The sequence below is a fragment of the Aphelocoma coerulescens genome, chromosome 13 (assembly GCF_041296385.1).
Source record: "Aphelocoma coerulescens isolate FSJ_1873_10779 chromosome 13, UR_Acoe_1.0, whole genome shotgun sequence".
Classification (NCBI taxonomy): Eukaryota; Metazoa; Chordata; class Aves; order Passeriformes; family Corvidae; genus Aphelocoma; species Aphelocoma coerulescens.
In genome coordinates, this window is record NC_091027.1 from 4,334,243 (window position 1) to 4,360,822 (window position 26,580).

General features: G+C 38.8%; 1 protein-coding gene across 5 annotated transcripts in view; it reads left to right on the top strand.

The window, feature by feature from the left end:
• EBF1 (EBF transcription factor 1) overlaps positions 1–24,413 on the top strand; it is a 268,071-nt gene extending 243,658 nt beyond the window's left edge. For 4 of the 5 annotated variants that reach the window (XM_069028725.1, XM_069028726.1, XM_069028727.1 and 1 more), the window contains exons 12-16: positions 14,814–14,879; positions 15,460–15,637; positions 17,089–17,268; positions 19,415–19,609; positions 24,112–24,413. In XM_069028725.1, coding sequence (XP_068884826.1) covers positions 14,814–14,879; positions 15,460–15,637; positions 17,089–17,268; positions 19,415–19,609; positions 24,112–24,143 — 651 coding nt within the window. In that variant the 3' untranslated portion in view covers positions 24,144–24,413. Of the gene's footprint in view, positions 1–14,813; positions 14,880–15,459; positions 15,638–17,088; positions 17,269–19,414; positions 19,610–19,973; positions 20,043–20,737; positions 23,393–24,111 lie in introns of those variants that run through there. The other variant, XM_069028724.1, reaches the window with a different exon arrangement.
• Positions 24,414–26,580: the final 2,167 nt, after the last annotated feature.

Genomic DNA, 26,580 nt, shown 5'->3' on the forward strand with positions numbered 1-26,580 from the left:
AACTACCCTGCAATCCTTAAAATAAATCCCTGGCAGACACGTTGCAATTCTGCAATTTTGTTAAAACTCCACAGCTAGAGCTGTAAAACAGCTTCAACTGTGAGCTAGATTTGAAACATATCCATCCTAAATGATTTAATAACAACAATTCCTTTTTATATGCAATTTCCTAGATTTTATTTGCCATTTTCACCACTCCTACAACTCATCACTTGTATTTAGATTAAGCAGAAGATTGTTCACTCTGTATTTGAGAAGCGAGTCATTGCATCAACCCCCTCTGTGATCTGATGTCCTCTCCCTCCCAGTCTGTTCCTTCAGGGCTCTCTAGGAGACCCCTTATCCCTCCTGAAAGGGACCTTTACTTCTGGTTTCTCTTCATGTAGATGAAAGTGAAGCTTCTCTCTCTAGTGCACAGGGGCCTCCCTGCTGTGCTGAGAGCACAGGTAACCAGAATCCTCCTTCCCTTCAGCTCCTTTTCTCTGGTCAGTCATTAAACCCCCCCAAGACATAGCCCACCTCCTCATTTAGGCCACTAATAGAAGACATGTGGTTATTAGGAATCAGAGGCTGGCAAAAGCAGTTGTCTTTTTCTGTATGGAATCCCACAGATCTGCCCTTTATTCATTGTGACATGGGTAGTGTTTATATTGCAAATAAAGGTTGTCTCTAAACGTGGGTGGTTGGCCCAGGCTTGCTAGCAGAGGTTAAAATAGCAATGAAGACAATGCAGCTCAGGTTTGCTGCTTCAGACAGACCCAATGGAAATTCCAGAAAGGATTGCCATGTGCTAACTCAACATATACTGTATTTTAACCTAAGTTAGTAATTTTCAGCTAAGAAAGCACCATTTCTTTTTTCCCCCACCCAGTGTAAAAAGAGAGTCAGAAAACTTTTATACTAAGTGTGGGCAGGAAAGGGGAGCAGGTAAAGAGGAGCTATTGGAGTTCAGCTGTACAGCATGGAGGTCATGGGATGTGCTTGGAGGTTTCTATGTTCTACTGTAAAATTTACAGACATGTGAGACCAGAGTTAAGGTTGGTATTGAACCCTCAACAGTTGGGGTTTTTGAAGTTTCCTAACAATTTGAGCCCTTAGTTGGTTGAGGAGCTCGTTTAGGTTGCTGAGGTCTGATATTTTGTTTATCCTATGGAAAATATTCAGCGAGAGAGCATCAAAACTTTTGAGATGGCAAGGTACCTGTGAAAGTATCACCTTTATGGGGTGGTGGATGTCAGAGGGGTGTCTGAGAATATGCAGAGAGTCTGAAAGGAGAGAGCAAAGGGACAGACTGCTCGCTGAAGGGCAGAGCCAGCACACAGGGCTGGCAAGGAGCCCTTTCCTTTCTGAAGGTCAGCAGTATGCACACACATTTCAGTGAGCTTTCTTTATAACTGGGTCAGCATTTACTCAGCAAATGATTAGAGCAGATGGTGTAATTTAGAATCTATGACAAAACTTTTAATAGATCAGGGCTAACATGATGACAACGAGCTCTGTGCCATTCTCCACTCCCACTTTCTGCTTTGCCTTGGGGTAAAAATCATGCCTGGGATTGGATCTTCTAGTCTGCACATTCCATCTGAGCGACTCAAACCACTTGTTTGAACATCCTGTAGGAGGGATGCACACATTTCTCTGTTCCTGTGTCCTCATCCTGGTTGGTTTTAAATACAACAATTAACTGAGGATGGCAGGAAGACACCAAACAGGTAAACACAGTCCCTTTGAGGAGCAGGTTTTGAAGGAAAAAGCCACAGTTTGAAGAAAGTAACAAGAGCTGCATTTGTGTATTTTGCTCCATGGAGCTGAAAATATCTAGTAAATTGATCCCGTGGGAGTAATAAATACACATTACTTTATCTTGTACTTCATGTCCTATACCCCTGAGCCTTGATAGAACAACACCACTTAATAGACTTAAAAAAAGAGTAATTACAGTCATTGGTTGTGTGATATTTCAGCCCTTCCAGCCCTGCCTGACCTTCTAATTTAGCTCACCGTGTCTAACTAATGCATTTATATTCATCTTTTATGAAGCATGTGTAGTACAAAATTGACTTTGCAGCCTTTAGCAAGCTGTCTTACCAGGTTTAGGATCTGGTTAGTACAGCATACTGTATAGCATGTACATTTACAGCAGAATTTTGCATGCATATGGTTCTGATAATCTATTATTTTTTATCCTTTTGGAAATAAAATAAAAAATATTTTTTTCAATTTCATCCTCCCCTCCCCTTTTTTAAAGCTTTTATTCATTGAGGCATTATTTACAGCTAAACATGCGGGCAGAAAGATGCAAGCATTTTTAAAATGATTACCACTAATGTTTCTACTTGTCAGAAGTGCTTAAATTTTCCTGCACTTTGTCTAAAAACTTAGCACTTTTACCTTTTAAGAATTACAAATTTCTAAGATCTTACCAAGCTGATTTACAAACACGGCTGACAGTTTATGATGAATGATGTTGCAAAATGTGCAATATGTTTCTCTGTCATTTCTATGCATGTATATATTAGGAGGAAGATTAAGAAGAGAGAGAACCCCCCTCTGAAAGAAACCCTTGAGTTAGAGAGCACACACACAAATCTCTCTCCTGTGTTTCCTCATAACTTCCTGCTCACTTCACTCATCCAGTGGAGCACAATTGTTCTCTGTGCATTTTCTCCCACCATATGGTATCCTCATTACCATACACTAAGGGTCCATATGGGGAACTTGTGAAGTGAACTGTATTCATTTTAGCTGCCAGATGAGCAGCCTTTTGCTTTGCAAGCTTAGCTTAAGTCATCTGCTGTCTTTATGTTGTTATGGCAACACAGCACCAATAAAAAATTCTAATCTACTGTAAGTGTCTGGGATCACAGTATTTTAAATGCTCCCCGTAACTGTCCTCCGAGTGAGGAGCTTGTTCTCTCCGTGGGACAAAGGGTTATTGTCAACTCCAGCAGGTGGCAGTAAAGAAATTGTTTCTTTTTTTCTTTAACCTTTCATAAAAATATCTATTTTTCCATTTCCCCCATATCCACTCACCACAGAAAGTCATAGAATTGCACAACACAGTCAGTCCTTTACATACCAAGGATTTCTGATGCTCAGGTAGGAATTGCAGGTGATACTCTTAGGTTACAGCTCAAATATTAAAGAGACCAAAGAATGAAACTGTGGAGGCAGCTCATGCACTTTATTAACAGAGATCCAGGCTCAAGTACCACTTCACCAGGACTCTGATGCCTCCATAGCCACACAGCTATATTCAGTTTTGGAGCTGTTTTCTAGCTTCTAGCTACATTTCCAAACTGAATCAAACACAAAGCTAATTAAGAATATCTTATATTAATGGAAATAGGCAGCAGCATCCTTAAATATAAATCATTTTCACCTCTGCAGGCCACATGATACGTTGCATCTCTGTCTCTCTGTCTGCATCGAAAGTGAACGTTTGTAGTCTCAGTTCATCAGTTCACATTAGCCTCATGCTGAATATTTAAACACAGAACAATTTGAACACACCATGAAGAGAGACAGTGACTGCACTTTCACTTGGAACAGCAAGAGCTCATCTAATAATAATTTAGTAAATCAGCCATTTAGTGGCTCAGTTGTATACTGTATTGTGCCAAGTAATATTCAGTTCAACTGTATGCTGGTGAAATGGAAATTCAGACTCCAGTCATGTGGCACTTTTTTTGTGCAATGGAGAGATGAAGTGGAAAACCACCCTCCCAACACACTGTTTGAATGTAGTGATTTATCAAAAATAGAGCAAAGTGACAATATAAGCAGGATTTGGTTGTATGGGGTACAATCTATTCTAGTTAGGCTTTTATTATTGTGGTTTATCCTGTGCAGATTATTTGATAATTCAGGATTTTCACTTACCTCTTCAGTTTGTTTCATATATGGGCAGAGAGCAGATCTATGTAGTTACAGCCTAGTTACAGTCCTTTAAGGCCCAGTCCTCTGGGAACCTGGGTGAGCCCTTTGTAGCCTTATTTTGAGCCCTGGCTCTCAGGGAACACAGGAACAATGGGGAAACACAGCTGCTACCATGGGTGTTACTTCATAGCATGAAAGCAATATCAGATTGATTCCTTTTCCCTTCTTAAGGCTATCAGGGTTTGCAGGGAGTGGTTATATCTTAGACTAACTGATATAAAACAGGCTTTTGGGTGCCCATCCTTGCTTCCTGTGTGCTGACTGCACCTTTTCTCGCCTGTATCGGTGTCTCTAATAAAAGATATTACCTCACCCTACAAAACTTGCCTTGGTTGTAACCATAGACCACTGTAACTTCAGCCAAGCAGCTACACTTCAAGGCTGTCTCTGATGAAGATGGGGGAGCGAGTGTGTTTTCCTAGAAAGTGTGTTGTGAAGTTTAATTTGCTCCCATTAAAGTGGTGCTTTGAGATCTCTGAATGCGGGGCATTGCTGAAGTGTGAAGTAATGTCTATAATCTCACCTAGAGTTTCCATTTCTGGCCTAGTTTTAGGTGTTATGTGGTGATGTAAAATGTGATTGCCGTGTATTTCTCACAACACAGCCCAATTGAGTAGCAGAAAAAGCATCCTCCAAACCATCATGATGCCATTTAGCAGAGAGTGCTGGAAGCAATAGGATGCCTCTTGTCGTAATTCTTCTAAGAAATACAGAGCCTCACAATCTATACCCAGCTGCTGACACTAGAAAACTCAAGCATTTTGGTAAAATGAATCAAGCAGTAATGTTTCTTTTATGAGATCCCCTCCCAGGAAGAGAAGGTTTGGCACCATTTGGAGATCAGGCTCAGTGATCTGTCATAGCAAAGGCAGCTGTCCTGGAGTGTGTCCCAGGTCACCCGATCGAACTGGTGGCTCTCACAACTGTATTATTGCTTATGGAACAGTAATTGAGGCACCATGGTTAAAAATTACCTGGTCTAATAGGCAGTGAACAATTTGCACTCAATACAATTATAAGCCAAATCATTCATTTCATAACACTTGGACTAATTTATTTGTTGACCTTTTAATATCCATAGCTCTTCAGTAGTATTAACTGCAACTCGGACAAAATCTCTTGTTCATTTTACATTCATTGATTTTTTTTTTTCCATTGAGGCAATAACAGTTGTTTGAGTACAACCTTTTCTTTCTGCTGTAAAAGTCAATCATGTAACTTATGGTGATATAACTCAACTGGACTGGAATGTCCTCTAAGTACAATAGCACAATCTCAACCTACTTGTACAGACACGGAAATGCGTTTTGGATTTATTTTAAAGAACATTTTGGAATACATTTGTGACTACAGATAACAAATGATACGTTTGCTGAGAGGAGAATGAAAACAAGACACTGAAGCATTTTTTGAAGCAGAACCACATATATTTAACACATTTTTTGTTGATATATTATGGGCAGCCCAAGATACAGAAATTGTGAAGTTCATTGGTTTTGTTCTTTAGGATGACCTCAGTGTCTCCACTGATAATGCTGGATTCATAATTTCATCTGGACATGGCATCTTGAAGTCCAAACATTTGACAGAATAGAGATGCCTAATTTTCACAAATGTGAGCTTCAGACAAATAAAATGTGTTTAAAAGTATTTTTAATAAACATAATTATAAACATATCATAATTATAAACATATCATAATCATAAACATATCATAAATATATCATAATTTGATAATCTGGATTTTCTTTCATTATTCAGCTGTAAACTAGTGTGAGAGCTAAGAGGTTTTGTTGATCAAAAAAGCTACTGAAATACTGATATATTTTGAAAAGTCTGTATTTTGAAGCAATCCTATAAAATATATTGGTGTAGTGACAATGGCAATACTTTTCCCTCAACGGTGAAAAAGGAGCTCTAGATTGTATAAAATGCTGTGCCTGCTTTTACTTTGTGGAGTTGTACACAGAAATATAGTGTTACCTCTGTGAAATGTTGGATGAATTTCTTAAATTCATGGTTTTTCAACATTTATTCTTCCTTTGGATAATTTCAGCTGAATTATAGGACTGTAAATTAAAAATAACAATATGAAAAATAAAATATCTTTTATTTCTGATTAGAAAGTTGAAACTTTTTAAGAATATCTGTTAGGAGCTACTTTGTTAAAGTTGTCTTTCTGAGCCAAAGCCTCTTTGTCCAGTAAAATACTGTGAGTCTTTTGAACACATAGTTATAAAATGTGGTTGTTACACATTTGGTATTTTATGCTTCCCTAGAAATTAGCACTTGTATCTGCACCTAATCTATGGTCTGTCTTTTCATTTCAATTGGGTCTGAAGTGGTCGTTGGCTGTAATGAGAATGCCCCTTTCAAGAGACTTCTTTTAATTATGCCAATGATAAAATGTAAGTGAAAGTAGTCATTTGTAGGGGTTATGACTGAGCAGTGTTTTAGCTGTAATACTAAAACCCACCAACATTATTCCAGTCTCTATTTCAACATTTTTATGCATCTGCTCTCCACAGAACGGAGTGGAATATTATTGTAGGTCAGAATTTCAATGTGTCTTATTTTTCAGTTTCCTCCTGCTATTAAAAGTAACCTGAACACTCGATTTCTAACTGCTCCTGCTTCCCACCTGAAGCATCCAATCCAGAAAAGTGACAGTTTCACAGATCTTAAGGATAGGCTGGGTTTTTCTGTTTGGTTTGGTTTAGTTTGTTGGGGGCTTTTTTTCTCCTTCATTAAAAGCAAGCCTGGGTGGGTCTTTTATTTAATGTCATTGAACACTTGTTTGCTTTTTTTTTAATAGAAAAGAGCTAATTTGGCATATTTAGATTTTGAAATAGGTAAATGCATAAGACAAACTGTGAAAATAAAATGGACAAAGCACATATCTACAATTTACACTTTAATTGCTACACAACTCCTCTGATTTACCTCAGCAGGATTTTTGCCATGCATCACCAAGCATATTCCTCTATAGATTTAAATGTAGCCAAGTGAATTTTGCCAGCCAATACAGTCTAGTTTGACCTAATGTGAGATCAATTTAAAAGTGTTAGGACTTGACCTGTGTTTGGAAAGTCTTTGTGTATACAAATCATAGAAAATAGATATCAGCCTGTCCATTTGCCAAGGAAAGCTCTTCACTCTTACAAATACATAATTTGATATCTGCATTGTGCCATGCACAAAATCACAAACCACAGGTAATCTTTTTTTAGTCACCAATATTCCAGGGAATTTTTCTAATGGACACAATAATATGATCCATAGAATAAAGCCTCTAAAACAGCCCGTGCAGTATCTTGGAATGACAGTGTCAGAATTTAGTGCCTCTGTTCATTTTTCCAAATTCTTTGAAAGTTTACCTAAGGCAGACCTTCAAATCATTCAAAACATTCTTCTTCTTCCATAAGAGAATGTTGACAATTTCCAAAAAAATATGGTTTTAAAATAGAAAATTTTGAGCAATAACTCTTCCTTTTCCCCTCATTGTTTCTCTTTTTTCCCAAGAAATAGGAATGTTAATACTAGCAAGAGCAACTATCAGAAAATCTTACATATGCAAAACCAAAAAAAAGCCCCCAAACCTAAATCTTCATAATCTCAATAATGAACCTCTGCTTTAAAGTACTGTAGATGCTCATACAAATGGTATGCAGTAAATTTTCAAAAATAAATGCCTGAAGTTCCTATCCAAGATTGCCATGGGGTTGAAGGTATTGGAGGCACATAAGGAAAATTTAGAGGGAACTTTTGAGGTCAGGTAGAAGAAAAGAGTCTAATGTTGTCATTTGCTTGCTCATATGGATAAATTGGGAATAATCTTTTTGTAGCCTGATAGATGGGAATAGTGTGAGTCACTGTAACCCGGTGGGATGGAGGGATTTCCATAAAGGAAGTTGGTGAAGGATTTTTTGTTAGTCATTAAATTATGTGGACTTACCCATTTGTGCTCTACTTTATATCTAATTAGATTGTCTTCTGGTGATTCACTGGATATGACAAACGGACCATTGCATGAAAGATGGGATGGCATGAAAGAAGTGTGTGCAGAACTGGTCCTTACACACTACAGATCTTTCAGGTTTTTGTACAGCATGGAAAATGTGTTTCCTCTCCTGATCTCGCTTATTCAGACCAAGGGGATCTGTCATTAGACCCTCACAGTGTGAACCTGCAGGACAATCTGTGGGAAATGCTGTAGGAGAGGCCAGAGAATTGCCACAGTGTTGGTTCCTGAAGGGTCTGGTTTGTGAGTCCCAAACACGACTGATGCCCGCCAGCTCTCAGCTGATGTGCTGTAGGCTGTGAGCAGATATAAAGGTACAATGCTGTAATCACTACCAGCCCTGCACTGGGTGCATGAAAAGTAGATTGGCCTCATGAGGTAAAATTTGACAGCTCTGAAGGGCTCCTGCACGTGGCTGTAAATGCCTTTTTCTGGTAAACTGTGAGGGGTTGGGGGCAACACATGCTATAAACATACTTAAAAGAAGCAAAGTTCTACAGCTATCAGAGGGACTTGGGTGGGAGTCATGACATCACTGTTGTCCCTAAAGTCCCCAAAGGAGATGATTTGGGGCCTGGCAGAGTGATTTTAGTCCTGCATATCTGCTCTCACATGCCCACTCTTCCTTCACTTAGAGACCCAACATTAGCAGAGAAGTCCAGAGCTTTTAGCAACAGAACCCTCCAAATTACTTTCCAGGTGCCTCAGTTCATGATAATATGGTGGGAGCATCCAGACTCTCAAACTACAGTTTATTCAAAGAGTTATTCCAAACCAATAATATTAATGGTGGTTTATTCCATGCCACCCTGTATCTAGATGAAGTACACATCTGTGTTAGCTACTAATTCTGTTGTTATTATGTGCCCATCATTTGTGGAAATGGAGACCACCAGCATGAGTGGTGTGGATTAAAAAAGGAGGTGGATATTTTTTTTTTAGTGTTTAACTACACCATATTTCCAGGAAGTTAATGGGTGTAAGATGGGAGACTTGCAAGGACAGACTTTCAGGTGATCATCATAATTTTGTTCCTTCTTTTGTCAGCAGTATTTGCAAAGACTGTTTGACAGGGTGTGTTTTCCCTAAATGCATTTATCACCTTTGTGGTTAAGAGGAGTTTTAATCATTGATTCTCAATGTTTATGGCTAAATGCCTGCTCCCATTTGCACTTCAGCATTTGTTCTTTCTGCTCCCTCATAGAGGCTTCCTATATTTTATTTATAAGGTTGGCTCATTGTGGAGCAGGTGGTAAGGTTATGCATGACTGTTTTTAGTGCTGAAAATTTAGGCTGTGATTTTCAGTTTGAGTGGAGGCTGATGAGACTACAGTGCCTTGGAAAGACCGAGGTTCTAGCTCGCAATGCAGACTTGTTTTCTGGAAGTTGCCATTGAAATTCAGTGCAGGAATTCAGTGCACTTCCACCCTGTAGGCAGTGGTAAGCTGAAGCTTTTTTTTTTTGCCCCTCAAGTGAGATATATTGTCTTTCTCTCCCATTTTGCCTTCTTGTGTTTGTGGTATCTATATGGTATTCATTCCTTTGGTATGATTCAATCATAATATATGGAAACAATTCAGTTGTTTGTTTGCTGGAAAAGTTTTCAACTTTGTGTGAGTACAGATATCTTTTTAGAGAAATGGCCTTGTTATTTTATGCTTCCCATTAGGCTGGCATGGCTCCCTCAGTTTTACAGTAAATGGAGGATCTTTACATTTTGAATGGTGTTTATGAGTCTTTATAAAGCTGTAATTGCTGAAAATGATATAATAATGCAGTGCTCAGTGTTGATGTGGAGAGATGGGATGTTCTGGACAGGCTGAAGCTCTTGTGTACCAAGCTCAATGTCTGGCATTTTAGATCTTTGGCATCCTTCTAAATGTCTCTCTTGGTTTTGCCTTTATATTTGAAAGAGGCGTTCACAATTTTATCTTTTAAATTATAATGCATATGCAAATTTCAAGTATAAGTTTAAAACTTCTAACCCATGTCCTTAACTATCACATTTATAATTTCACCAATTGAAAACCAAAGGGAAAGTTTGAGCACAAATTACTGTGGTTTTGACTAGAAATTTCAGAATGTGACCTTTCCAAGGTGAAGAAGTGAAGGGGAGTCTGAGGCTGAGCATTTTGAGTCTGCAGAGGAGTCTTTTTGTTGCAAGTAGCCATGAGAGTAGGAAGTTAGAAGGCAGAGGCAGGAGGTCAGACATAAGAGTCAAGGAAGTATGAATGACATCATCATCCCTAAGTACCCTCTCAGAAGATGAATGAGCTCTCTCTTGTATTACAATGCTAAAGAGCATTAGAAGGTGATATGATATCCAGACAACACATAAGATAAATGCCTCAGATGATGCTGGAACAGCTTTCCCCCCACGCCCTCCACGAGTTCATAAATCCTTTGGTGGTCTCAATAATACAGTATGTGGCTGATGAGTGTTATATATTGTGGTCAGCTTCTACTTGACAAAATTCATTTCGATTTAACGAGTACCTTGAACATTATCTAATTTAGTTACTTTATCTGAACAACTCAGTGTAACTCTATATACCCTTTATCTCACCAGACTCACAGCCCTTTTGGGACACAGAGTGGATTTTTTTTTCATGAGTTTCTGAATAAAAAGTAAGCAGATGTTGCAAGAAGAAATAGCCCATCTCTTTTAAAGCTAACATAGAATGTGTTTGTCATGATAAATCTTGACACAAAGTGTTTTCATCATGACAAAACTTGAAATGCAAGTTTCATGTTCTTAATGAAATCCTTCTGAAGGGAATGCAGGCCTCCAACAAAGCACACAAAGGTGCTGTAGTGTTCAAGGTACACTCAGAATTGGATTTGGTTTGAATTTCAGTCTTTGTGCTTCAAAAGCGTAGTTATTCCAGTATGATTTGTAATATCTTTTCTACAGTAATTTTGGGATATGCAAAGTTGCAGTAGATTTTACTACTCACCCCCTCTTTTGTGTATGTAGACACTCCTTATTATCTTCAGAGGGAAAATTTGATCAAAATATTTAATTGTGCGCCTGTTTCAAAAATTACTAAAACTAAAAATCCCTCAGTAGAAAATCAGCTTCAGTTTGGAGTAAAAATGGACTCTGGAGTTTTGGTGTGTAGCTTCATGGAGTGCAGAGTTCTGATGTATCATATTTAAGGACTAAAGTAATCTTTCTTTTTCTCAATATTTGCTCAATTGTTAGTTTTAGAGAAATAATATTATTCCCGTTTGAAACGAACTGCAAAAAAAGACGACCCTCACTTAGGTCTAGCTAAATGCTGCAAAGTCCTTTATTCTAAACCAAAAGCTGTCAGACTTTTAGCTTTAACAGAAAAGTGGATCTTCTTTGACAAATGCCCCCATAAATTAGATATTAGCTTTAGTCAAACTCTGTCTCTCTCAGGAAATATTTCCACTTGCATATTCAATTGGAAGGACCTTACACGATGCCCACTTACTGCTATGAAAATCTAGGCTTCGGAGACGAAGGCAAAGAAAAATTTTTGTGAACAAAAGAATATCTGGAGTAACAGACCTTGAGTTTATGCAGAGATTTCTTTTTATGGAATGTGAGTTTCACTCACTTTTTGCTCTGTCTGCTGCTCTGTCCACCTCTCTATCTGTTTATCTGTTACCATCACAGTGGTAACGTGCAGTATCAATTGGATTTTAAAAGACATAGATCTCTTATACTAGCTGTCCTTTTTTATAATACCTTTTACAAATTTAATCAATGCATTTTAATATACAATATAGTTTAAGTGCAATATACGATAAATATTCAAGCTTCATCTTAAACATGCTCTAGCCTTTAAATTGTTAAAACTGCAGTGCCCTTTCAATCTACTTACATAATGTCATAAAATATACATTTCAAGGTAAATGAAGTCAGCTACTTCAATTTAGTCCCTCAAACTGGTAGTAAATGAGAGGTTAACACTATGGTGCCAAACCCATTATTGAGTAAATTTAGCACCTTGGACAGCTCTGTAAAATCTTTATTGCTTTCCTGACCTGCTCGTCATGTTCTGTCTATGTGTTCAGTGGCTCTCAGCTCTGATTGAAAGGCAATATATTAGATCCCGAACACAAACATGCTCGGGGGCTGCTTCACTGTGAGCGTAATGACATGGAGGTGAGAACAATTTTCTGGTCACCGCAATCCAAGCACCTTGCAAGGTCTGCTGCTCTAACTTATAGAGGACTTCGGGGGCTCCTTTGTATGTGGAGCAGCTTCTGTTGTAATTTAGGCAGAGCTGCAAAGGGTTTAAGATGCATTCAGAAAACAAGAAGTTAATGTCTTGAGCCTGTCTTTAGCAGCATTTTGTCGTGTATTTTTAAAGCTGGTTTGTGTCTATAAGAAGTACCATCAGCTCTGGAATAGAAGATACCACTATTTGACACAGGAGGGTTTTTCTGTGTACCAGCTACTTTGTATGATCTGAAAACATCATAAACAATAAATGCTTTTATTGTGTGAAAATATTGTTAGAGAAAATATGAAACTCAAATGTACAGACTCTGAAAATGTTGAAAAAATAATAACCATTGACTAGCTAAGGAAATTGAATGCTACTTGTCAAGAATGTTTCAATAAAGCATCATGACAATTAGTTTTATTTACATGCAATATGATATGGCGTCAAAGAACTTCCAGTGTTTAAGAACTGAAATATATATGATATTAGGTAGAGCAGCTGTAAGATTCTATGTAATTACCTCATTTTTTAACATGGTTTTCAATCTCTTTTTAGATGCACTTTAAGGTTTTTAGCTCAGCATTATATAAATAACTATGATTAGTCAGGTAGAGCAGAAATGACTATTTAAAGTTTCTTTTTTTTAGTAATTTGGCATAATGACAGCTTAGGTTAACAATATACCAAAGCAGTTTGTGGGCTCTGTATCACATTCTAATTTTCCATCAGTGAAATATATACTGCAAACAATTTCTACTGAAGTGTAATAAATCCTAGTTTGCAAAGTCAAACACCTGTGCAGTAATTTTCCATCTAAAATCAAGGATTGAAAAAGAGAACATTTTTTCAGTAATGTCTCTGTTCTTCTCTAGTTTGTATCTTCAGTATGAGGTAAAAAGGGCACCTCAGTGTTGTGAGGAATAAGGATTGTTTGTACCCGGATGCTGTTTGTGTCTGTCTGTCTGTGATTATACTGCTCACTGCTGTGGTCAAAAAGCAAAAAAAAAACCCACCCCAAACCAACAATCGCAGCAGAAAACCAACCCCAATCTTGAAAATCAAGCAAACAAACAAACCAAACAAAACCCACCAACAGAAAGAGGCTGTAGCAACTTAACTCCTCAGAATCTGCTTCAAATGTAGTGATTTAAAAATCCATCAATTATGTATTACATCTCACTTCATATGTGGAAAATAATTTAAATGTGTGTTCTGAGACAGGGGTGTGTACAGCAGAAGGCAAGCCTAAATGTTTACTGGGAGAAGAAAAATCCTCCATCTCATTTTTGAATTTAGGACATTATATATGTCATAAGTAGTTACTGCAGTATGACAACTATTTTATCTTATATTATAGAGGATTTAAAATTGAAAAAAATGCTAATATGCATCTAAAAGCTTGTCATTTGAAGAGTTGTTCAAGGATTTTTGAAGAGGTTATGGTGACAGCAAAATGAATGCAATTATATCTCTATTTTCTGATCAGAGTCTACAGTATATGAAAATTGAGCATTACTGTTTCTTTTTGGTATAAAATATGGCTATTGTGTAAAATATTTTAAGTTTAAAAGTTTAACTTTGTAGAAAACTGTAAAATCCTTAGAACTGGTACTATTTTTGTAAGCTACCTGCAGAAATATGCCATGGTGAATAGCATCATGTTAGAATATTAGAGCAGTACTTAGGAACTACAAAAATACATTGTTTTACTCAAAGGATGCTCTTGGCCGGTTTTGATCGGGCATTTGGGATTCTGCTTTGAAAGATGCCTTGAAATAATAAGGAAAAAAAATTCTTCTGGGTTAATATTGCAATGCATTTTTATATTTTCTATCAGGATTATCATCAGGACACTGTAAAATGTAAGAGCACAGGAAATGCTATTGTTACTTGAATGCCAGTATAAAATACCCTGAGAAATATTAAATGAAAAGGAACAAATAAGAAAATGGAGGGGGAAAAAAATGCCCAAAATGGAGAACTGAATCTCAGACTATTTTAAAGTCTGCTGTCCATGCAGGGAATTTTTCCAGGAAACACTGCATGGTCCTGGGCCCTCCTCTCACACACTGCATGTGTTTTTCTCTTGGGCATCATTTCATGTACATGGATCCTGCTCTGACCCCTTGTACCAGGACACAAACTGAAGAAGTCAAAGGGTTACATTGCCAGTAGCACAGGACTGATTGGGTATCTTCTGAATGTGGCCTGCTGGGTAAGGTCACAATTCCTGCAGCACGCAATTAAGAATAAAATAAACACATTGAAGGGATTCATAACATGCTCTGAATGACATTGATTGCAGTAATCTAGTAAATGACCTCGGGATTGTATTCTGCAATAAACCCATGAGTGGTTTATAGTGCAGATGGTAGAGACAATTGAGTGATGTATTTTATTTTGCAGCACCAATGATTCTCACCTTTTGACTTGATTAAGCGTGTGTGTGAATAGGATGAACCCATGATTTAACACCATTCAGTGGTTGCTGAGAGTTGTTACAATTAAGGTTTACCTGGTGGGAGTAAAAGAAGGAAAAAACACTACAAAACACAGTGCACCTAATAGAAGAGAATAAAAGATTCTAATATCTGTTTTCCCCACAAGGAGTTTATTGAACTCAGAAGAATGCTTCTGTTTTTATATTGACAGGAAGTAATACTTAAGAGGGCTGCTGATTTAGTAGAAGCACTCTATGGTATGCCACATAATAACCAGGTAAATGCATTCTACTTCAGCAATTCTATAACATGGCTATTTCTTACATGTATAGCTAGACCAGGGGCTAAAGGGATGGAATACTACAATGGGAGACACGAATAAATGTAGAGGGCGATGCCATATCTGGGGTGGGGTTTAGTTTGCTTGTTTTCTTTTTTAAAGGGTGTGAATTCAGCGTTTGTAAAAGCACCATGGAGGCATTTACCCCCTTTCACCAGATCCTATATGATATGGGCAATGTTGTGCATTATGACTTGCCACCAGTGATTTTTCCATCTTCCCCTAAAGAGAGCTCTAAGGTGGAGCAAGTCCAGGCTCCAGCCCCATCCTTCCAGTTGGTCTTTTTATACAAAGTGTGGCCGCTGGGACTGAGACTTCCAACTCTCTTAGCACAGATGTCAGGATTTATCAGGAAGGCAGCAGCTCCTATCAGCGTTAGCTCTCTGTCAGCCAGCTGGTTCAGAAAGAAAACCTTTAGCCTTTGGACAGGGAACAGTTTCATTTGAGGCTGTAAGAAGAGGTTTGTCAGAGTCTCATTGGTAACTTCTATTTTTTTTTTTCCCTACTTATCCTGTAGGAGATAATCCTGAAAAGAGCTGCAGACATCGCCGAAGCGCTCTACAGCGTCCCCCGCAACCACAACCAGCTCCCCGCCCTCGCCAACACCTCCGTCCACGCGGGAATGATGGGAGTGAATTCCTTCAGTGGCCAGCTCGCTGTCAATGTCTCTGAAGCCTCCCAAGCCACCAACCAGGGTCAGGAGAAGACTCATCTTCCTCTCTCTATGGATCTTTTCTGATAGAAGTCAGGGGGGCGTGCAGGGCAGTGGCAGAGGGATGGCTCAGGGCTGGGAGCAGGGCTGGGCAGCCCATCCCACACCCTTGGATGACACAGGATGGGGCTGCCCTAACTCAGGAAAAGCACTTCTGCATGTCTCTGAATAGCTTTTCATTCTGCCCAGAGTAACACTTGTATTTGTGTCTAAATCCCACTAATTTCAGCATGTACTTAATGTTAAGTACTTGCATATATATTTTCCTGAGCATGGATGATCTCTCAGTCTGGGCCTTGTGTAGCATTTCTTTATAACACAAAATTATCCCTTGAATGTTCATCTATTTCATTTGGGTTTGTTTTGCAAGAGATGGAGTATTGGAACTGTGTTTTTTTCAGAGTTTGAGACTTTCATAAATTTTACAACAAGCAAAGAATAGAAATGTTTACAAAGACATTTTTGGAGCTCGTCTAATTTTTAAAATAAAGTGTTTTTCCCTTTGTATAAAATCAGCATTGGTTTAATTCCCACAGTTAAAAATAAAAAATAGGTGAAGAACATTTTTGTAAAAGCCCTTTGCATTTTGCCCTCTCCTTTGCTCAGCTCTATGCATTCTCCAACTTAAAAATACACTTTAATGAGAAAGTGTTAGGATGAGGCTGTTTCTAGAATAATAAAAACTTTTTGCATTACACTAAAAAAATACAAAATTACATTCAGATTGAATTATTTTATGCTGTGTGTTAGGAAGAAAAATTGGCAATTTTTCTTCTAGGAGTGAAAATGTATTTTTGTATTTCTGTGCTTCTAGAAACAAATCTTTCTTTATGAATATTTGGATATGAGTTTCCTAAAATGCCATTTCAGAATTAGGTAGAGATTCAAATTTTAACTTGCTGTCAAATTTGATGCTCATTTCCCACCAACATAATGATCAGACCAAGGCAGAAGGACAAAGGATTTCCCACAAGCTGGAGAAACACTACATTTCCTGAAGTGTGCAGTGAGCATCTGAGATGTGTTAAATGACAGCGACATCAGAAAAGAGTTAACAACAATCACGTGCTTTTAACATACCTTGAGTGGGTCTGGACTCCTCACTCTGAAAATGTAGGTCATGTTTACTTCATTTCCTACAAGCAGCGCTTTCAGAGTGAGCGTTCATCTAACACCCAGCGGTGATCTTTGCTCCAGGGCATCCATGGGTTGCCTGGGGAGCTCTGGAGGCTCCAGCCTCCCTCCTCCACCTTTGTGCTCCCTCCAGCAGCGACCTGGGCAGGGAGGCGTCCCAATTTGGGTACCTGGTGGTCCTGGGGGGTCAATCCCATCCCTGCCTGTGCTCCCTGACTGGACTGAGCTCCCCCTTGGTTTGTGTAGGAAACTGTTGTGGGGCTAATTCCAGTTTCTGACTGTGTTCCCTCCCCACACAAGGTTTCACTCGCAACTCCAGCAGTGTGTCACCTCATGGCTACGTGCCAAGCACCACCCCGCAGCAGACAAACTACAACTCTGTCACAACAAGCATGAATGGCTATGGGAATGCTGGAATGTCAAATTTAGGCGGTTCTCCAACCTTCCTGAATGGATCTGCTGCCAATTCTCCCTATGCCAGTGAGTATTTTACGTATTTTCTGTATTTTGCACATTTTTATTAGAAGGAGGCAGTAGATTTTCTCTGATGCTCAATATTTATTTTCTATTTTGAGCACTTGAAATAGAATTTGGTCTTTTCTCTACTCTCCAAGGCACGGACCTTTGATGCACTTTGAAGACCTTAGTGTTGCCAGAAATTCTCTTCTCTGTTTTAGTATCATTATTAATTTTTTTTTAATATTTAGAAGTCTTATTAAGAGCTTACAAAGAATAATGTCTTTTATGATTTAGTCTGATAGTTTCATAACTTCCCTTATACTCTGTAAATAAGAAACACTGTCCTCAACTTCTGAGCAAATAACATGTTCATAACCTTTATAAAGATTATGAATTACTAGTGGGCCTAAGCTTGATTGTTTATATTCCACTTGCTTTTTAAGTAGTATTACTCTGACTTCACTGAGTCAGTAGAATGTGACCCACGCTCTTAGATTCTGTGTTTTAGTGTCAGTGCAGTGAATGCCACAGAAATGTAAGTCATACAAATCATACATTCCATGGCGTGAAGAGCTGCTGGTCTACAGTCCCAGTCATGGAAATATTTATGTGCAGGACTAACTTTCTGCATTTTGATATTAAAGGTTTAGTAAGCTGTTTAAATATAAATACGTTTCTATTGGTAAAGGCCTATGAACCTATTCTGCAGCTGCTCGCTCAGCTCAGTAATCCCTGGTCACATGAGAAAATTAAATGAGCAGGACCTACCCAATTCCTCTGACATTGCTCATGAGGCATAAAGGATTCCACTGACATCTGTAGAAAGCTGACAGCAGAATCAGGATGGAAGGTCTGGACATATAAATAGATTTATAGGCTGGGACTGTAGCATGGACAGGGCAAACCAACTGCTGAAGGTACCAAGGTTTACACAGCAAATCTGAAGTTAATGGTGTAACAGCAGTAATGAATTATTTTGAATTGAATCAGAATCAAAAAGGGGATAGGAACTCTGAATAAAATACTTAACTCCAAGGCTTCTTATCTGCTGCAAATTTAGAACAAATTATTTACCCACACAACCAGTACTTATAACCTGGGAATTGCTAACTGATGATTATTTTTGTACTCTAATAATAATGTAACATGTAATGTTACAAAGTACCTTACTTATTAAGTTGGATTTACTGTCACAGAATCTGCACACTCTGAATTCATAATATAACATGATTGATGAGACATCTCCTCTTGGAAGCAGATGCCAGTAATTCATTTAAAATACTGTAGCAGTGTATTATTTCATATTTATGAACGAAGTCCTCTTTAGAATAGCACTTCACTTCCTAGCCCTGGTTCTGTATTCTATTTATATTTTGGGAGGTTTTCTTGATAGATCTGTCATTCTGCTAATGTCTAATCCATTGAATCAGAAAATGCTTCAATCATGACCTGAAAATTAAAAGGTGGCATTCTTAATTAAATCAATAAACTAATTGCTGTATAGTAGCAATTCAATTTAGGTGCTTTGATTGCTCTCCCTTAGCAAGTACTTCCAGACACAGAGTGACTTCAGACTAAGATTGTATCTGTCAGACTGTGAAACTTTGAACGTTTAATTTCCATTAATTGATTTCCTCAGTGTTAACAAATATGATATCAGATTCTCAAATAAGAACTTAAATAGGGTGATTTTTATCTACATAAATGCAAATAAAATAATAATTCAAAGCCCAGATGATCAGAATTTTACTCTGTAATACATAATTATTCACAGCCCACTTGTATGTCTAAGCAGTTTCTAAACAGGACAAAGAATGGAAGTATGGGATGTCACTTTTGGTCCTTTTTTTTTATTGTTGGATAAGAGGGGAAACTGGCAGTGCTTTCTGAATATTATAGTTAGCTTTACCATCATGAAAAGAAATTTGCTTAAAAGCTTGATGGTAAATACATGAACCAAAGATATTTGTTGTACTATATAATAAAATAATGGTTTAAGGATATCTGTGTTTAAAGACTGAACTTCCCATGTAGCACGTTTGCATTTTGAACACTCAGTTCAGCCCTAAAAAACCGGAGAGCATCCAAGAATAATTCTCTTGCTCCTGAAGCCTGTTATTATTGAGTACTAAGGAATGCCTTTTTGGGGGGTCTTTCTTCTCTCTAGTTGTGCCATCAAGTCCAACAATGGCCTCCTCCACTAGCCTCCCCTCCAACTGTAGCAGCTCCTCTGGGATTTTCTCCTTCTCACCAGCCAACATGGTCTCAGCGGTGAAACAGAAGAGTGCGTTTGCGCCTGTCGTGAGACCCCAAACCTCCCCCCCTCCCACCTGCACCAGCACCAATGGCAATAGCCTGCAAGGTAGGTGGAACCAAGGCTGCACGGGAGGTGGCTGCTCCCACCTGTGAGCTCACGGTGCCTCATGAGGCTCGAAGTGACACCGAGTTGTCCCAGGGGAGCGAAGGCAGTGGGGGATCCCCGGCGGGCTCTGTCCTAAAGTTTCCTCCTGTAAATAGTAACTGGACTCCATCCCCAGCCCACCTTGTACCCTGCAGGTGTTTGGCAACCACCCTATCTCTAACTCAACTAATACTGCTGAATTGAGAGGCTGTGTCTGTTAAAGCACAGACCTACTGTTTTGATAAACACAAGTAATATTTCAGCTTACTAATACCGTCCTTTTTCTTTCTTTCCTCTCTTATTCCCTGTTGTCGTCCTTTATCAGACCAGTCTTTTGTGGACTCTAGCAAGTACTCCACTGCAGGGTCTCTCCAGGGGCTGGCCTTCTCCTGAAGTACGTCACTCAATCTTCCCTTCCTTTTTGTCCTTTGTCATAGTACGCTTGTGCAGAAATCCTACTGAGAGCAAATAGACCGTTACAGAGCTTGGCACAAACCTTCCCTTTCATAAATAGGAGATGCATTACAAACTAACAGCAGTGTTTTCCACTTTAACTCACACCAGGGCAAACATTAGTTTCCACTGATTAATGTAATCCGGTGCCAATTAATTCCAGAAATGGCACAGGGCCTTTTGGAAAGCCTATTGAACTGCTGGTATCAAGGTGCTGCTGCTTTTCTGCATCCCTTCCCCTCTCATTGCAAGCATTAGGATCTAAATCTGTTTGAAGGGGTGATGCAGGTGAGGCAGTGACAGACAAAAGCTTGTCAGACTGAGGGTGCTGCAAAGCCCAGCACTGCCCATCTCATTGTTTGGCTCAGTCTGTTTTACAACACTGTGCCTAAACCTCCCCATGTGTTTCCCTCACTGCACATCAGTGTGCTGAGAGAGGTATTTTCATGCTCACTTAGATCCAGGGGTTTCCTTAAGCTGATGCAGCCAGCTGCCTCCAGCTGCCAGAGGTGAGAAAGATCTCGTGGTGTGCATTGTGCTTCCCCCAGACCTGAGATTTGTTTCCTTTCCACAAGCCTGTGCAAATTACCCAAAGAGCATCGAGTGGGGAATAAAATCCATCCTTTTTTAAGCCAGGTTCAGAAGATGTGCAGAGCAGGATGGTTGCACAACTCCACGTCACTCCTCAATCTCTGGAAAGAGGAACACTGGGCTTGAAGACAAAATACTGATAGCACCATTAACAGCCAAAAAAATCTATATGCAAGCAGAATGGAAGGAATTCATTCATAAAAGCTTGGCTCTATTGTGCCTGAAGGAAAGCATTGTCCTCAGTGCATGTTACACTGGTGAACTGGGAGGAGGAATCCTTCAAGGTGCACGCACACACACACAGAGAAACTGTGCAGAAGCTGTAAATTTACTAGGAACTAATAAGCAGAACTTGGGAACCTTCAGTTAGGGCTTCATTATAAATACAAACTGTGTCAGGAGTAAGACAAAACAAAATTTTCAGGTGAACTGCAGCATTTAGGAGGTTCATTTTTGAACATTTAAAAGAATTGGCAGTCCTGACATGCTTCAAGTTTTAAAAGCAACAGCTAAAAATATTTCCCATCAGAAAGAAAAAAAAAAAAAAAGCTTTTGAACACGTTAATGTTTTTTTCCTCTCTTCACCTTGTCCCATCTTCTTGTTGTGGATGGAGAGAAAAAATGAGTAACAGGAGAAAGCTTTTTCAGGCACTCTTCCTCCTTTCACAAGACACAGAATTCTCAGGTTCCATGCACTTATGAAAAGCAATTATGGAATGAGCAGAGAGCACCGGACACAACTGGAGCTGATTGCCTCCTCATTATGTCACATCCACATCTGTAATGCCCACAAACCACACAGATCTGAGCGTTTCCCCTAATTTTTATTTAGCAATTCAGTTTTCATAATAAGAATGAGACACCAAGAGATGGTTCATTTCTAGGTCATCACTGAACTTGTGGGTGAGTTAAAGACACACAGCTTTTGGTCCTTCTGACACCACCTGAGGCTTGTAATAATCACTCAGAGATGCACTGCCTGTTGTGCCTTAATGCTTAAATAAACAACCATGTATAAGGAGGCTGTCTTATCTCTCTTGGGCTTCTGGATACATCAGAAAGCAATCAAGCTTTCCTTATGTAGCTTAGATATCAGCAGAACTCACTAAAACAGCAGCCAGGCTTATCTGTTGTTCTCTTTGCCATGCAATTTTGTAAAACCCCAAATACATTATTTTTGTAATTTGCTTGCAGCAAATACAAATTAGTATATGATAGAAGAAATAAAGGCCATTGGTGGGAGCTTTTCTATTCTCTGCCCTCCCTTTTTGGAGGTGGTGTGATCTCATACCTACACTGTTTCCCACTGATATCTCTGTTTTCAGGATCAATAACAGGCTACAGCTGAGAGAATTTGCATGACTAGATGTAGCACTTATGGAATAAAAGTGGAGTGATATAAATGAAGGCTTGGAAAGAATGGAAATATCAAAGCTTTTAGGCAGAAAAGATATCATTTGCCTTGTAATTTAATTCAGAATTTCAGAGCTCTTCAAAAACAATAATGCTTTGAAAAAATGACCTAAGATCTGCCTCTGTGCCATTTGTTTCCCACAGCAAAAGGTGCATGGCTGATCTGTAACCACAGGGAAATGTCTAAATCATGAAGGGAGGAATTGCAATTATCTCACCTTTTTTGGGCTCCTACCCAGGGTAGACAGCTGTCCTGTCCCAAGGGACACAATTCTTGACCACTTATCGGTGAAATTGATTTGCTTCTGATGAATCTTTCGGATTGAGAATTTTTTGTTGGAATAGTATCTTTACATTTTCTGAAGAAGGGATGCTTTTTCTAAAGCAAAGCAACACCTTGTCCTAAAGTGTCCTCTATGCTTCTCGTTTAAGTGTCTTCCTGTAGGACTTAAAGCAACTTAACTCACTTTTCTATCCCTTTTATCCTCACTCTCAGCTCCTTGAAGAACCCTTATGTGGGGGGACACATTCAGTACAGTGATTCCACATGACAAATTCCAGTAATTGAAATGCTGTTGCAGTGTGCCACCTCTGAGGGTGGCCTGCTGCAAACATGTTGGATGTGTTTTGCATTCTCTCCTTCTCCTCTCATTTTATTTCATTTAATCAGTGCAGTTTACTCGAGCTGTTCTCCCCTTGCTGATTAGAGTTGTAATTCTTGCACATATGGTGGTGTTTGTGGAGAAAACATTTCCCTCCTCTCCCCCTCCAACCCCAAATCTGTGAGTCTTTTACTTTGGCTCTGTTCTTATCAAATAATTGCAGCTGTAATTAAAGCACAATGAATCAGCACCAGTCACGGGGTTGAGTCCTTCCTTAAGAAATTACATGTCCAGATGTCTGGAATGGCAGGCAGCTCCAGCATTTAAATCATGTGCCTGGAAAGTGCCACCGACCTGAAGGCGAATCTGTTTTCTACCTCTTGGCAAATAACTGTACAACTGGCACTTTAGAGACACATTCTTTTTACAGTTTCCATCATAAACTTCCATGACTACCCCTGTAATGATGTGCTTGCTCACAGTGTGTCACCTGGACACTTGGGATGTCTGATCTGTGTCCCCTGTAAATAGAGAGAGATCGAGCTGGAGGTCACCTTATGTGCAAAACCGTAGCTGTTGACTTTTAATAAATGTCTCCCTGCTAGGAGAGGTGGTGGTTTCAAAGAAAGTGAGGTAGGAAGCTTAATAAAGAAATGCTGATGATTCAACTCAGCCAGCAAAAGAGAAAACATCCTAAATTAATATTCACCTACGACTCACTTGATGGAGTTGGTGGTGCCTGCTACAAGTGGAATAAGAAAGATGCTGGTCTGCTAAGCCACGAGTTAAACACATATTTCAATTTGAAAGTTGGATTTGAGAGTTCAAGTCCTTTTCTGAGCACCTGGAAATGCAAACATGAGTCCCAGGGATGAACACTGAGCTTTGGGAGGACTGGCACAGGGGAGTGACCCATGCCAGAGTGCTGCTGCAAGGGACAGCCCTCCAGGGCCACGCCAGTGGTGGCCTGTGGGACTCCAGCTGTTTTCCCAGATGTGGTGCCAGTACCTGCTTTGCTTTCAAAAGAGGAACAGAATGTGTGGCAACGGCTGGGTCGAGTCAAAGCCTCCTGAGCATTTTGGGAATTTGAAACTAAAGGCAGAAAAATACGTTGGGGCCTGATACTGATACTAAGGAAGGACAATTTTTCTACAGAAAACCAGTAAATTCAGCAGTCACTTGCAATTTGAATCACTTTTCAGTCAGAAGGAAACTTGCCATTTTTATTGTGTACATAGCTGTCTCTTATGAGTGATACTATATATGAATTTAACTCAAAGTACATCTGACTACATTGCTAGTAAATGTTTAAAGCTCTGAGGATTTTAAAAGTTGCTTGATAATGCAGAAAATTAACTTTTTCCCTCCTTCTCTCTCTCTCTCCCCTCCCTTTCCTTCCAACAGCTATATCTGGCATGATTGTTCCCCCCATGTGAAAGAATTGCCTTGAAGAATTTTATTAATGAAGAGGTTGAATTCTGCTTCAGAGAGAATCTGATACAAGTCCCAGAGTGGAACTTTTTACTCAGGCCTTTTTAAAAATAAAAAAGAAATAAAGAAGGATCTTACAATAACTGCAGATTTTTAAACAAAACAAAAATCACCATCCTTGCAAATACTGAAATTAACAATCCACAATTGCAAGGTGTTGATTCAAGTTGTCCATCCCAAATACCTGGGAGATATATTTATTGTATGTTGATAAAAAATCCACTTTTTTTGGGGGGGGGGGGGGCGGGGGGGGGCTTGCTTTTATTTCCTTCTGGTTTTTTTGTGTTTTTTTAAGGCTTGATTTAACTCAACACCATTTGTCTTTTATAAATCATACAATTACACAAGGGACACTAGAGATGGAACTCCACATTTTTAATTTATGAATTTTTTTTCTTTTTCAAGCTGTGTAAAGGAAAATGAAGTGGTGTCATTTACATACAAGTCTGTATGGGACAGAATAGAAGTGCCAGTTAGTTTTTCGTAGAAGAATTATGGCCATTTAATTAAGGGTCGGCTCATATATGTTGCTTATCCAGTGGTGACTTGCTGATATGATGCATTTTTAATGTTCTAATTAAATAGATATCACTCCCTAGAAAGCTGATATTTTTGGATTATGAGGGTGGGGTGAGGGGTGGGATCAGTAACCTCTGCCTTTAATACCAGGCTGAAAAATTGTGTAAATAATACAGCAGGAAAAATTCATCAGAGAACACCAAGTTGGAAGGGGAATTAAGGTCCAACCTTTCTTGGCAAAAAGCTGGTGGAAGGGCAGGTAAGGATGGAAATATCAAACATGACTCCTCTGGAAGTGCAAACCCAGTGCCTGTGATGCAACGCCAGACTTGCAGAAGAGGAGAGCACGGCGCTCTCTCTTTGGGTGACATCTCAGACCCCTCCAAACGAGCAGCCTTGCCCAAGCCCAGCCTCAGCTCAGCTGTGCCCTTTGGCACGGGGGGCACAGCCTCAGGCTGGGTTTGCAGCCTCCCCACCCCGAGGCTCTCCTGGCCGAGGCTCCCACTGGCATCGTTCCTGTATCAGTCGACCCTCCCAGTTCGTACCACGCTCTATCCAGGACAGGGAACTGCTTTTCAGTAGTGAACCATGAGTTTGGGGGTGGGGGTGGGGCTCTTAGGAAGGTTTCAAATCCAAACCATAGCTTCTGTTTTACGAAAAAATTTTGCTATCATTATCTGGGAAGTGTTCTTACAAATTATTAGTCAAAGAGGCAGCAAAGCTCCGAAGATGCATTACCTGATATTTTTTCTTTGCTGTTGTGTTTTGTATGTAGTTATAAATACTGTAGATTTTTTGTGATTTTTTGCCAAAGTTGTTGTTCTATTTATACATTTTAATGTCTTAAGACAGTTTTTCAATATCACAAAAAAAAAAAAAAAAAGAATTTTACTGCATATTTTGCAAAAAGAGCTCACTACCTTTAGCTTGCACATACTTGCAAATTAATTAAAGAAAAAAAAGCTTTTTGTTTCTGTTTTTTGTTTGTTTGTTTTACGGGGGATTTTGTAAAATATCCATATAAATAATGTATTTATCTTTGGAATTTGTACATTGCTTTTTGTCCCCTACAAGTTTATTTTATTGTGTATGTTTGCTATGTGAAAAGTGCTGATTTGTTTGGTCATTCACCGTTGTATTAGCTGTTTAAATGTGATTTTAATACATTTCATTTATAGGGTTGTTTTTTTTAGTATTGTTTAAAACCATGCTTCCATTTTTTTTTTAATTTCCACCCAAAAGCCATTGTCTATTTTTGTATTATTTGTAAGTTAAGAAGTTTTTTCCAATATATGGCAAAAAGTAGCATATTATTCTTGTAGCATTTAGTTATGTAGATTTTAAAAAAAAATGTATCCTTTGCTTTTGAGGCTTAACAAAAACTAATGCTGTTTTACTCTATTAATATGCATGGGATTTCTCCTCTTTGGAGTGACGCATTTTTGTGCATTAAATATGGGGAGAAACTTCATAGAACTCAATGAAAATACTTTCTTTCTTAAGTCTGCTTGTATATTTCTCTGTCTTTCACATAAATATAAACCAGCAGATTGGATGCCTTAACAATGCAAATCATAATCATTTCACTTGTACATTGTACTGTGCACCAGAACTGTCAATCATCACTAACATTCTAAGAAAAAAAAAAAAAGGAATTGAAAAGCACAAAAGAACTGTTTTGTTACCTTAAAACAATATAACTTTTTTCTAGTCGAGCAAGAAATCATTTACAACGATGCTGCAACTGTGCATGCTTCCTGTATGAATTTTGCAATGGTTTTCACTAGAATGTCACAGTGTGATCTTTGGGGGGAAGGGAAAGAAAAACAGGATTTTTTTTTTTTCATGGTGAGAAAATAAAAG